Source organism: Lynx canadensis, chromosome B2 (assembly GCF_007474595.2).
Source record: "Lynx canadensis isolate LIC74 chromosome B2, mLynCan4.pri.v2, whole genome shotgun sequence".
NCBI classification, from domain to species: domain Eukaryota; kingdom Metazoa; phylum Chordata; class Mammalia; order Carnivora; family Felidae; genus Lynx; species Lynx canadensis.
Genome location: NC_044307.1, coordinates 91,306,915 through 91,321,772, shown reverse-complemented (window position 1 = coordinate 91,321,772; position 14,858 = coordinate 91,306,915). Strand labels below are relative to the sequence as shown.

At 33.5% G+C, this 14,858-nt stretch overlaps 1 protein-coding gene across 1 annotated transcript in view; it reads left to right on the top strand.

Moving 5' to 3' along the window:
- The window catches only part of ASCC3 (activating signal cointegrator 1 complex subunit 3), a 362,261-nt gene that overhangs the window by 183,491 nt on the left and 163,912 nt on the right, over window positions 1-14,858 (top strand). Inside the window, 1 exon segment of the mRNA XM_030317096.1 lies at window positions 9,383-9,517. Coding sequence (XP_030172956.1) covers window positions 9,383-9,517 — 135 coding nt within the window.

Here is a 14,858-nt window from a genome sequence, read left to right as displayed (position 1 = left end):
AATATGATTAATTTGATTCATTATAAATGTAGGTAGCTTTGATTTAGGAACTGTCTTTGACTTCAAAGACCAAAAAAATTTTTTAAGATGCTCTCAAATTAGCTTATTTTAGAAGTTGTTTCTTAAATCACAAATTTTGAACTTTGCAATGGCATTAAAATACATACACATGTAGCTTTACAACAGTATGAAATGACTAACCAGTACCAATTTTAGTTTATTAAATATCAGTGAAATGTTTGCTAATAAATTTTTTAAAACAATCCAGGAAAATCAATTATCTGATTGGAATATTGGAAGTTAGCTTGATACCCCACATTGTAATAAATGTATCTGTGAAAGTATTAACTCAGCCCATATCTTATTATAATTTATAAACTTTTACATTCAAACTTCTCATAAATATTTTAAAAAATAAATGCTTTTTGTGAAAATGGGTATTTTCTAACATTGGAATTTCAGCTATCACTTATTAAGTACCTACTGATTGAATCATAGTTGGGAGAGTGGTACAGGGGATGACCAGGAGACCTCAAAATTAGTAAGATGTAAACTTGCCCTTAGGGAGCACCCAAGGAGGGAATATAACTTGATGGAAAGAAAGTAGGCTTTCCATTGAGGCTAATTCCCTATTCTGTTCTTGAATGAGTAGCAACTTATTAAAATTCTGAGCTTCGCTTTTCTCATCTGTAAAACACTAATAGTGTTGTTAGTAGTAAGATAGAGAACTATGCATCACACCTAGTACTGGGCTGGGCATGTCATAAGCATTTAATCAATCATGTATTTTATTATTATTTTATTATTAGTCCTAGTAGTTCACGACAGTGAAGAAACATATATATATTGAGATTTACAGAAGGCACAAGTAAGAACAAAGTGCTGTGGGAATGATTAATTTCCCTAGAGAGAATGGAGGTGAATCATTAGAACTGGGTTTAAAGGTATGTAGAATTTCCACAGATAAATTTGGCAGTAAGTAAAGAGAAAAATGAGTAACGGCCTGGAAATATACGGCCGTTCAAATGCATGGAGGTTTCGAACAGCAAAAAGAATTTAGAGAGATGACACCAGAAGACCAGTAATGAAGAAACTTGAAATATCATGACTTTTAAATCAAGTAATTTGCTGACTTTAAGGAAGGACCTCTATTAATTTTTTAATTATGCTTTTCTTTTTCCTTTCCTTTCTTTGTTGTTGTTGCTGTTTCTTCCCATAGTTGTTCGTGTAATTAATAGCAGCTTCTGTGTTCCCCATCTTCTCAGATTCCATTCTTTTATCACAGTAACTAAGTAAAGGCTCCAAAAGCAAAAGGGACCAGTGCTGGGCTGCCCACTGTCATGTCCCCAGTGCCAGTCATGTAATTGTTGGATAATGGCAGACTTGCAAAGGTGCTATGTCAAGCATAAAAATAACTAAAAATAAAAGGTAGTCAGTGATAAATGTTTAAGAGGAGGAGCACATGAATTCGTTAGATGCTCAAGAGAATAATATCTCTCTTATATGTGGAAGCATCAGGGAAATTTTTATTTTAATTTAACCGTATTAGTAACATCCATCTCCCCACATTAGGTAAAAGGCTTCTTTTATTTTTCTTAAAGAAGTTTTATGAACTTGTACTAACTTTTCAAGCAGTTCAGTGGCTGCAAAGCTATATTTTAAAATGTTTAAATCAAAGTTCCCTTTTATAAGATCTGTCTCCAACTGTCATACTCATTCTTAGGAATACCTCTCTACTCTTTTGCTCATCTCGACTCTTCATAAAAAACAGAGCACCCCCCTGTTTCAAATTAACCCCACCCTTTAAATTTTTTTGCTGTTCATTATCATATCAGTTTACAATGATAAAATCATCTCTGGCTTTTCCTATCTTTTGTCTACTGTTGTCTTTTAAATACTTCCTTGAGTCATATTTTCTTTATCATCATATATGATATATATTTCTTTATAAAAATCCACATTTTGCACAATGATAGCCTTCTCTCTATTCAGTTTAAAAACTTTCTCTAACACAAAAATAATTTCTTAAGTACACACTTTTAGTGGTATCATTTTTTTCTGAGTCTTGAATCAATTTTTTATCTTAATATATATTTTATAATGAGGTTGTATTTTGCTTTTCCAGATATTCCTGCTCCTGTGTCCATATGTCTGTTTCTGCCAAAAATCTGTATTTACCACCCTTTAGATTTATTCTCTGTACCTTTGACCTCTGTATACTTTACCTTGAAATGCTATTTATTTTCTTCTACAAGAATACCTGTCTTTTTTTATTAAAGCATTTCCAGGTACTCTAAAAAAATAAATAAATAAATTTGTCACTTAGATCAGAAGTACCACCATCACTGACCTTGTAAGTACATTGTTAAATATGTTTCCTTCAAGTTTTTACTTTGACACCATAAATTCCTTAGCAATAAAATAATCATATCAAATATACTAGTACAGTAGTATATTATACGTGTACTCTTCTTTTTAAAATGTTTATTTATTTTTGAGAGAGAGAGAGAGGTGCAGAGAGAGAATCTTAAGCAGGCTCCACGCTCAGCTCAGTGGAGCTCAGTCCCGCAACCCTGGGATCGTGACCTGAGCTGAAACCAAGAATCAGATCCATAACCAATTGAGCCACCCAGGCACCCCTGTATATATACTCTTATAATCTCATTGCCATCGTTGATCATTTCTCCTGTTCAATATAATTTCTATATTTCATTGTAAAACTATTAGGGCTTATTTCAGTGGGTAGGACAAACAATACAGAGTATACAAAGGAAACATCTTTTTATCCTCCCCACTCCCATTTTCATTTTGGGAGGTATTTAAGTTGGTGGGTGTCCATCTAGAGCTCTAATTTTAAACACACATACATCCTTTACATATATACTTAGAATAATACTATGAAAATTGTTCTTCAACGTGTTTTTTTTTTTCCACTTAGCACTGTATTATGGGCATCCTTCAGATCTGTGTGTCTGTATTTGTGACAGCAAAATCCAGTGATGTTTGTGCCTACTATTGGATTACCAGCGCCACACAGTGCTACTGAAGTTCACCACCTTTTCAAAAGTTTATGACTGGGGCACCTGGGTGGCTTAGTCTGTTAAGTGTCCAACTTTGGCTCAGGTCATGATTTCACAGTTTGTGAGTTCAAGCCCCACATCGAGCTCTGCACTGACAGTGCAGAGCCTGCCTGGTATTCTCTCTCTCCCTCTCTCTGCCCCTCACCCACTTGCATGCATGCACTCTCTCTCTCTCTCTCTCTCTCTTTTTCTAAATAAATAAATAAATAAATAAATATGTTTATGTCTGTTTTTACGTCCTTGTCTATGATTTTCTCCGAAGCCACAGAGAAAAATACTGATAGATTTAAGAAAAATAACTGTTTCTATTCTAAACAAGATTCCATAAACAAAGTCAAAAGATAAAGTGTAGACTAGGACAAAATATTTGCAGTATAGAAAAAGACAAAGCATATTATCTTCTTCCATCTACAAAGAATGCCTAACAAATTGATAAGAAAAACATCTCCAATAATAAAATAGATAATACTCAGAAAAAGGAAATAGTTAAATGAATAGTCATATATATTTGACCCAACAATTTCACTCTATAAAATTATCCAAAAGATATATTCACAAATTTGTGAAATGGCTTGTGAACAGTTATTTGACAACATTGCTTTAAATAACAAAGATTGGAATCAACATAAATGTCCATCAGACAAGGACTGGTTAATTAAGTTATAGTATTTCTAAGTAACATTACAATGCAGATGTAAAAAGTACACGAAGAAACTGTGTGCTGATGTGAAAAGATCTTCAGATGATCTGAGTGTGTTCAGCTGTCCAGCACTGGCAGGCCTAAAATGAGAACTCTGTAATTACTTGTAGCATCCCTCCACAGATGTCTCTTGGGTACACAGCCTGCAGAACCAGACCTTTTAAAATTGCATTTACCTGATAACATAGATGTGGTAACATGGCCATGCCAATCAAAACTATTTTGTGCCTACATGCTCTTGTGTTACATAAATATATCTGAAACGCATCTGTTGTGGCACTCCCCGTTAGAACTACAAAACACAGAAAATGATTTGACTGTGCTCTCCATCCTCCCAAAGATATTGGAATGTTCTAAATGGGTGGAGGAGAAGGGTTTTTTTTTGTTTTTGTTTTTGTTTTTGTTTTTGTTTTTTAACTTACAGTTGGATGGATGACTTGATGCAGGGCTTTCAGCTTTTGATGCAACATGCATCCAAATCACCTGCAGGGCTTGTTGAACCAGGTTGCTGGGCCCCATCTTTGGAGTTACTGACTCAGACCTGGTATTGGGCTGTTAGTTTGTAGTTCTGATAGGGTTACAGGGGATGCTGCTGCTGCTGTTGTGGGGACCATGCACTTTCAGAATTTATTTAGGTCATTAAGACTTAATTCTCTTGAGGAATCCAGGTTAAGAAAGTTGGAAAGAATTGAGAGCAAGCCACGTTATAGACTGTGCCAGTTAGAATGAAAGCATAAACGTCTAGGACATAAAACTTCTCACCCTCAGAGGCCTCATTCTTTAACCCTTGCAAGAACAAATACCCTATATTAAAGAATGTCATTCTTCAGCGACATTTTCCATGGAACATCTGTCTGCCATGTTGTCTATGTTTTTCAGATATTGCCTGCCCAGTCTTCCTTCTTAGTGGAAATTTCTAGGAAACAGTCTTTGATTCAACATTTCACAGTTAATCCTTGCCCTCTTTCCTCCTGTTTTCAGATAATCTCAGGTTTAAATATTCCTTTTATTTTTTTTTACTTCCCATTCATCTTGCACAACACCTTCACAAAAGTTGTTAAAGGATAAGTGGTCTTTTAAATTATTTTGTGTGGTGTTGGATACATACACACTTGCATAAATGAGGAATAAATAGTTAATATAGGTGTCAATTTATAACAGTCATTTACTGATCTCACCATTTAGTCTTTTAGGCCAAATTCATTTTATTGTTTATTACCCCTTCAGTGGTGTTGATACTAACTAGTTCTGACAGAGTTTTCTAAAGTTCCTGTAGAAAGAGTGTTAGCATCTCCTTGGAACATGTTAGAAATGCAAAGTCTTGGCTTGCCCCAGACCTACTTAATCTGAAAGGGTGGTGGAGGATAGTAGTAGCAGTTGTGTTTTTAATAAGCCTTCTGAGTGATTTCGAAGTATTCTAGAGTTTGAGAGCTATTGCTTTACTAAATGCAGTGTTTTCACTGACATTATATACTTCTATTTTTATAATAATCCCATGACACTAGTGACTATCTGTGGACTGGAGGAAATAAGAATCGAAGAGATTTTTTTTGTTTTTTCCAAATCACATTGCTCTTTAATAATGCTTCAAAGTAGAATTTTGGGAATTTTTCAAATAACATGTCCTTCTTTCCTTTGAATACACCAAAACAATATGAGTTACCTAAGCATTCTAGTTTTTTGAATGATGATTTATCTGAGCTTTCATTCTTTCATTACTTTTAATCGTCATCTCATGTGAAGAACACATCTTTGGCAAAGCAAATAACAGAGCCAGAACTCAAATTCACTTTCTTTCCTAGTCCGGGACTGATTTTATTTTGTGTATTTAAAATAAATGGCTTTTTAAACTAAAAACAAATATAATATTTTTAAATGTATTAATCTAACAAATGTCAAGTAAAAATGTAAACTGTTTTATAAAGCAATTAAAATTTACCAATGTTGTTGGCTTGAATCTATTGTTGTAATCTTATTTTAATGGCATATGCCCATTTAACTGCTGTTTGGTTACCAGTAGTGTTTAAGATTAATTTGGAGTTATTTCTGCCAAATGAAACAGTGCTGTCCTCTCTGTTATAATTTTCATATGAGTCTATTTAAATTAATTAACCAAATTAACATACCATAAAATCAAGTATGTTATAGGACCTAAAACCTTGTAATGGCTTCTGTTGGAGCCTCTAAACAGAAAATTCTTAATAATAAAAAGAGTTTATTTTACTGAACAAGGAGTGATGGATCATTTAATAAAAAGAAATTGCCACTTTAAGTTGTAACTAATATTTCTCTTGGCTGCAGTAGAAAATAATTTGCAAAATGATAAGTTGACAAGTCAGAATGAAATAATTAATGAAGATTTAGGGTCATATTTTATTTTCCCTTATGTTCTTCATATCAACAGGATTTACATAATGTGGCATTTGAATTATGGAGAATAGAAATCTGGTTGCATTATAAAAACCCATCTGGGAAATGATCTTGGGCTATACTGGTTATATGAAATACCTTCATATTTCCTAATATTTCATTTATATAGGTAAATTAACATAGGTTATTAGGGAATTTTTAAAATCATCTCTGTAGTGGTGGTTTTATATATGTTTCCTTTTAAACTTGTTTTAACTCAGAAGAAGAAAACTAAGTTGGTGGTCATTATTAAGCAATTTCACACAGTAGTGCAGTGGTCATCTCAAAAGTTGTTAATAATTCCATTTTTAGACCTCATCCCTAGATATTCTTACTCAGTTGGTTTTAGGGGAGGACTCAGAAATCTATTTTGATGAGCACCAGCAGTGATTCTGATGAAGAGGTCCTTGGGACTCAGTGTAAGAAACTTTTGAAGGAGAACATACTTCTTCAAGCTAACACACTAAAATTACCAAGGATAAATATTTTAAATACTACTCCATCCATCCTGTACCCTGCTTCTGTAGCCAGGTAGGGCTGATTACTAGTGATTCTTTCTCATCAACAGTAGTATAGCCATTCTGAGCCTTGGAACATATGTATCGTATCCCTGGTGCTCAGTACATTGTTTGGTACTCAGTAGGTACTATGTAAATACAGTGCAATGGATGAACAAAGGAGACCCACCAGCTCCATGTTTAGCATTCCTGTGTTATCCATACTCCATGTGTCACTGTTTTCTCTGCCTCCTTAAATTGTACATGCCTTTTACGTAAGGGACCATGTCTTGTTCATTTTTATATTTCTTCTTTTAACAGCATTATACATGGCTGCTAAATACTTCATAAAAATATTTTGTGCTTAAATACATCATACTAGATTGTCATCTCTATGAGGGCAGGGACTTTGGCCTCTCTTTTTTGCAGTTTTCTCAGGGCTTGATAGTAATTTTCAGAATTCTCAGAAACATTTGAATGGATGAATGAATTAAAAATAATTTCATTTTAAATGATATTTTCTTAAATTTAATGTTAGGGGTTAGTGAAGCTGTGTGTGTGATAAACCTTAATTTTATATAAGAGGGAAAATCTGCCTTACTTTTTAAAAAGAAACTCACAGTTGGAAAACTTTTTACAAGAGACAGAATGGTAGTAGATGAGAGATTCTGAACTGGTGAAACTTCAACAGGGCATTATAGTTAACAGAATTTTCTATCTAACTTAGTATTAAACAACTTATGTCAATAATGCTGAAAAATATTACACTGAGCTTAAATGGCAGTCTCTTGACATCCTATGAAATAAAGACATTTCCCCAGAAAGCTAGCAAACCTATCAAAATCAGATTTGTTTTTTGGGGTTTTTTTGTTTGTTTGTTTTTTGTAGTTGAAAATAAGGAAAACAGAAGACTTTTCCAAGTATTCATGAAACTTACTGAAATAAATTTTATTAGTATGCTCTTTAGAGAGATTCTTATGGTCACATTTTTTAAAAAAAACACGTTAGTATCAGCACATAAGTTAGAACTCTGACATAGTATAAAAGCTGAAGCTTTATATCCTTAATGGCTGTGATTAACTAATGTTAAATCTCCCTAGGTGACTTGTGGTACTTGTTTTATTGTCTCTAAACGCTTCAGGAGTTTTTCATTGAGGAACTTTGGGTCTTCTCCAGATGATCTACCCTCATTGACTTTGAACACATTCCAAAAGAATATTAGTAATTTAAGCATTCCAATTTCTTTGGTGATTATTAACTATGATTTTGCTCTACTCTGAATTTTAATTGATGTGCCATATATGGAACAGTTTCTTTGACAGGGTTGTAGATGTAAGATGATTATGGGTAAATTAAACACTGTGTGCTCTAGATCTTTGTCAATCTGTCTCCTTTCTGGCCAAATCCCAGGCTTCCCTCCCCTTTTCACTTTTACTCATTATCAAAATGACCTTCTCTTTTATTTAGGGAAGCTAGCATGAGTCTATCCTTTCCCTGACTAAAACCAATCAGTTGCATATTTTTCTAAATGTGTACCATGAAAATAAGACCAAAGTTCTAGCCTCTGGGAAAACATAATTAAGAGATAAATATGGAGAGATATTGAGGGAAAAGCAAGAATTACGACCTCCGTGATGTTGAGACCTACAGGGCATACCATGGTAACTCCAGAGAGATTGAGAGGTCTCAGTTTGGTTGGAAGCTGGGGTTAGAATTTGTCTTAATTCCACCCAAAGCACCCACACTGCTGATTGTCCTTAGGTTGTATGTTTCAGACTATAATTAAAATGTCAGAATTACCTGACATTTTCATCATATAAAATTCAAAAAGATCAATTGTCCATATGAAAGAATAAAAACGACTTCCGTTATACTAATGGCTCTTTGGGAAGGCTGCGTCCAGCTGAATGTGGGAGTAAATGGAAGCCAAAGGCCAAAGAAGAAAAGATAGGAAGGAGAGAAGGCAGGCACGGCTAGGCAGCAGATACAGTGTTCATCACTCTCTTATTTTATATTCTTCAGTTGCATTGACATTCTGCCTGGTGACTGTTCCTGAAAGTACTTTTTTCCACTTCTCCTTGACAAAGCACCCAGATACGTGACTTCCCTCTAATTCAGATTTCCACAGTGACTTTTTGAGTAATTCCACAGGAAAGTCAAAAAACAACAGAAAATTCCAGATGCCTCTCTAGAAGCATTTTCGTCTTCAGCAGTTCCCTAAACTCTATTTTGAATGGTTGTTCTTAGACATCATTTTGTCCAAGGAAGAGTGTTTTTATTGTTTTCAATTTCTTTAAACATCTTTACGATACTGGAAATTTCACTGACTGTGGGGAAACAAGGCTTTTGTATATTTTTATAGTCTTGTCTCTGTAATATATGATTGTACTCATGAATCATGTCTTCAAAAGAGAAAAGCACAAATTAAATTCCATGCTTTATATAATCCATTAATTTCAGTTCTGACTTATGCCAATGTATAGATTAACAATGTGTAAAGCCTTATTATTGAATTTTATTTAACTTGCCTTTATCCTATATACACTTTGTTCTAAAACAAGGAAATGTTGGAGAATTGGTAAACTGGGGGTTATATTTTGAAAAATTAATAGTTTATATATAGTGATTTTCAGACTGGTATTAAGCTGTCTCTTAATGAATTTTAGTACTAAATAAACTGTTTTCCTTTATTTTAGGTGATGGTGTTTGTGCATGCTCGAAATGCTACTGTAAGAACAGCTATGTCTCTAATAGAAAGAGCAAAAAATACTGGTCAGATTTCCTGCTTTTTACCTACCCAAGGAACTGAATATGGACATGCAGAAAAACAGGTAGGAAACAAAAGATGGCAAGATTAAGAACTAAAGCATATAATGTGCCAGGTATTACAGATATTTTATATATGAAAGATCTATGGTCTTTAATTTCCAAGGAGTTGATTTTACATATTTATCATGTTATAATCTTTCCTTTTCTCTTGACATAATGATCTTCCAAAGGATCTTCCAAAGGATATAATGTACTTCCAAAAGTACACAAATGTGTACAATTATCACCTCTATCTCTATGATTAGAATTGTGTTTAGTCCTACTCTTTAAAATATAGTTAAAACAGGGGCGCCTGGGTGGCGCAGTCGGTTAAGCGTCCAACTTCAGCCAGGTCACGATCTCGCGGTCCGTGAGTTCGAGCCCCGCGTCAGGCTCTGATGGCTCAGAGCCTGGAGCCTGCTTCCGATTCTGTGTCTCCCTCTCTCTCTGCCCTTCCCCCATTCATGCTCTGTCTCTCTCTGTCCCAAAAATAAACGTTGAAAAAAAAAATTAAAATATAGTTAAAACAGAAAATATTGTTAAGTTCCATAAAATATGTTAACATCTAATAGGATTATTATTTTAAAAAACTAACATTATTATTTTCTAATTTCTCAGTTTTAATTTCTAAGGTTAATATGAACACATGAAAACTGCACAAACCAAAGCTCTTAAGAGAATGTGAAAGTTTAGGGGCGCCTAGCTGACTCAGTCAGTAGAACATGCAACTCTTGATCTCGAGGTTGTGAGTTCAAGTCCCACATTGACTGGAGTGATTACTTAAAAATATGATTTAAAAAAAAAAGTATGTGAAAGTTTGAGACCCGAAATTTTTACAACAAATGCCTTGCTGCACAGTGTTTGGTCAAAGGACCTAAAAAGCCTGGGTCCTCTAGAAATGCAGAGAACCTCAGGCCCCATACCAGATTCACCAAACCATAATCTGCATGTCACCTCAATCCCCAGGTGATTTTATGTGCATAACAGTTTGACAAGCACCTCTCTAGGTAATTTGAGTATTGATAGTATCTAGGATTTTCACAGATTTCATTTAATTATGTGAGATAATGATTTAGATCAAGAGTGGATAGACTACAGCCTGAGGGCCAAAGTTGGCCACCTGTTGTTTTTTTTAAATTAAAGTTTTATTAGAAAATAGCTGGACTCCTTTTGTTGTCAATGGCTGCCTTTTTTTGCACTATGAGGGGAGAATTGAATTGTTGCTGCAAGGACTGTGTAGCCCACTAATAAGCCTAAATACAAGGCCCTTTACAGAAAATGTTTGCCCAGATTTAAAGCTGTGATAATAAATTTTCAAATAAAATATTAAAATTTTCAAATTTTCAAATAAATTTTCAAATAAAAAACTCAGTGGACATAAAATGACAGTAACTTCAAAGTTTTTTATATGCATAAGATTTAACTGATATTTACAAAACAGCTGCTAGCTGCCAGATATTGTACTATATATACACTTTCACATTTATCATGTTAGTAAGAGGTACTTAATTGTTATGACTGCACTATGAATGCCATCATTTTATGTTGATATTTTAAATTCTGCATATGATAATCTGATGTCAGTTGTTTTGAACATCAGATTCTTTCAATTTAGAACTATAAAATGTGTTCATTTTCTTCATTTTTTTTCTGCTTAATAATATTTTCTATTATATAACACTTATTAAACAGCTTTGTAGTCTTCCAGTTATTTATTAATTATGAATTTATGAGTGCCTTTAAAAAGGTTGGCATTCATAAGTCTTCTTTCATTTCTTTGGAAATAAAAAGCAACTCGATTGTGTTTAAAAGCCAAGCCTTGAGAGCCACCTTGTGGCTTTCTGGTTACTTCATTCATACCTCTCAGTTCTGAGAGCTTATTGCTATTGTAAATAATGTCAGTTTATTATTTAATTTCTATAGTAATAGTGCTTAATATTTATCAGCTGTTTACTTGTGCCTGGCATTTTCATTGCTGTATAGATAACTCATTCAGTCCTCACAGACCCTGTGATGTAAGTCTGTATTTTTATTATACCTTGATATGATATATGTGTAAGTAATTACAAAATAACATGAAATATTGAAACCATATAAAATAATTTATATAGACACAGTTTCAAATAATGTTTATTTAAGGCATTGTCACCAAATAGTTTCAAAGGTCATTATGCTTAACAAAAAAAAAAAAAAGACCTGGAGAAATGAAAAATTTTAATACAGTTAAGTAGACTAGAAAATCTCAAATCATTTTTGTTATACCTTTTTAAAAATATTTTGATTTGATTTGATTTTCATCCAGTCTACCTATTGTTATTGGATTTTTTTAAAACAAAAATGAAATTCACAAACATTCATTAAAAAGTACATGTTTTCAAGGAACATTATCCTGTTCATCATTATATTCCTAGCCTTTCATATAATGTTTGGCTGATAGTAGTTACCCCCAGATTACTTTTTTTGTTGTTGTTTTTGTTCTTCTGAGACAAACAGTATAAGAGACAGCCTCACTTTGATTTTCTCATTTGATCTGCACCACTATTCTGTCCCTTAGAGATTCTTATCCCCACTTTATAGATAAGGTAACTGAAACTGGAAATAATTTTCTCAGAGACGACCATGTAACAAGTAGTAGAGCCATGATTGGAATCAGTCTGACTCCAAAGACTGCCCTTTTTACCACTCTGTATCGTAAGCATTCAAAACCTAATCTAATCTGGGACTTTCTAAAGCATTTAGGGCTTTTTCTTTGTTTTTTGTTTTTAATAAAATGGAAGAACATTTCTTCAGTCCGACCATATCCCCCATTTCTGCTAAGGAGAGATTCAAAAAGCTGGCCCTTCTTCAGTGGATATGATTTTATAACAAAAGATAAAGTAATCTTTCTGAATGCTTTATCGAAGCTCCAGAATTTTAGATTGTTTTTCTAGTGCTAGTTGTATGCTTCTTATTTCTTTAAGTTCCTTTTGAACTTGAATGGTATTAACATTCTAGCAATTCTGCGGAGCTATTGTCATGATGGGAGGAGATATTCCTTCCCATGTTCTTCGAAAAATGGGAAATTAAGTACTCAGAACATTAAAATAAAATTAGAAGGTAAATTTGCTGTGGTGGTACATAGAAATTTAGCCTCATGACTCCTGTTAATGGGAATACAGCTAAATCCCTACCATGCCACACTAGGACTTTACCCCTAAGTGTTTAAATGTAACCGTCTCAATTCCTGACATAGCGATTCTGGTTTGTAAAAGCATTTCTTTTCAGCTTTATTCAACACTGTATAACTTTATTTGTATAAATAATAAGTAAAACTCCATGGAGGTATTCTCCTTTTCTTTCTGTGTGTGTGTGTGTGTGTGTGTGTGTGCGTGTGTGTGTGTGTGTGTGTGTAATAAGGCTATTTTTTGCCATAACCACAACTAAAAATGACTCTTTTCTTCCCAGTAAGTAACAATATATTTTAGACTCCTCATATCATTCCCATCTTTAATATAAAATTTAACCCCCTATGAAAAACCAACTATATTTCCAAATTGTCCGCTGAAACAAGGAAATAGGGAAAGGAAAGGAAAGTATACCTTAAGCATAACCTATGGAGATGGAAGTTGTGGCTCTCTATGGAGAAGGTAGTATATCAGGAATTCCTAATGAGGCCCAAAGCAAGAGGGCACGTTAACAAAAGGTCTGGTTCTGATGTGGCCTCTAGAAGCCCTGAGGCCTTAAACACATAAATATTTTTTCTCCTCCTCCTCCTCCTCCTCCGCTTCCTCCTTCTTCATCCTCCTCCTCCTCCTCCTCCTCCTTATTTATTTATTAATTTATTTATTTAGAGACAGAGACAGCACAAGCAGAGAAGGGGCAGAGAGAGAATCCCAAGCAGGCTGTACACTGTCAGCACAGAGCCCAATGCAGAGCTAAAACTCAGAACTGTGAAATCATAACCTGAGCCAGAAACCAAGAGTCAGATGCTTAACCGACTGACCACCCAGATGCCCCAAACACCTAAATATTTCTGAAACTTACTTTCTATTCTATCAAATAGAATAATAATAGGGTAAATAACACCTATTCTGGTAGTTAACTATGAGAAACAAATGGAATGTTATATGAAATTATTTTGGAAACTGAACAATGATAAAATGTTACATGTCATATTATAAAAATCTTTTAAAAATATGTTTTAATAACTAAATTTTAAAATGGTGAAAGGATAGTAAACAATATGAATAATTTTCCCTAATTTACCCTGCATATTTTTTGCTCTCCTGCACAAAGACACTTTCTTAAGAAACCACTATTTTCTGTAAGGTACAGCATACCTTAAAGGAATAGTAGCAGCTTACATTTATAGAAGTATATCATTAGGGATGCAGATATTTTCATTATTAAGCTATTATTTTCAATTATGATTTAATTTCAAGTTGAATGAATATTTCAGTTAGAATCTTCAGATTCTGTTTCACTTGCAATCTAAGCCAAATAAATTATTTCCTTAGGGACAAGTTTTTAACAGGCTTTAAATATTCTAGTAGTGGGATGGGTATTTCCACTCACCCCTGTGCAGTATTTCTCTGATTTATGGGTAGTGATATGTGCTTGGATTTTTTTACATATATTAGGGATATTAAGAGTTTTTCTTATACGTAGAAATGATCTATCATACAATAAGCCTCATGAATGTAGTTATTAGAAATATCTATTAAATATATTTAGTATAATGAATCCAATAATAATACAAAAAATCCAACAATATGTTCCCTCAAGCTACTTCAAGTGTCATTTTTTTTGACTTCTTTATTATTATCCAAAGCTACCAACTATTTCCTTGTTTTTTTTCCAATAGGTCACCTTTAACCTTTGCCTAAATTAAAGGAATTTGACTTTGATATAAGTTATCTGATACTTAATAGCTTTATTTATTTCTGCTTTAGCAGTTTTACAGTTAGTATAGCCAAATAAAATTAGAATTTTCTCCTCTTGGCATAGATGATATCTATTAGCTAAAGACAGTAGCAGGTGCCTGAGAGCCCCCTTTCTCTTATTTTTAATTTTAAGTATACATAAAATATTTATTTTCTCAGAGTTTATTCTTTCCTTAGCCATGTCAACCTCTTTCCTTTTGGAGGTTAATATAGTAATTCTACTGTTGTAGAATTGCTTGTAACCACATAGAAAGAATGTCAAAAGTGTATTAATATTTTTAAATAAAACCAAAGAAAATTAATTAAAAAATAGAACTGAATGTTTAATTGCATTTTGGAAAGCACGAATATTCTGTTTTCAAGGGGAAGTAGACTCTTGTACAATAAAGGCTTTGGATCCACACAGACCTGAATATTAATCTGGACTCAGGCACTGTAACTT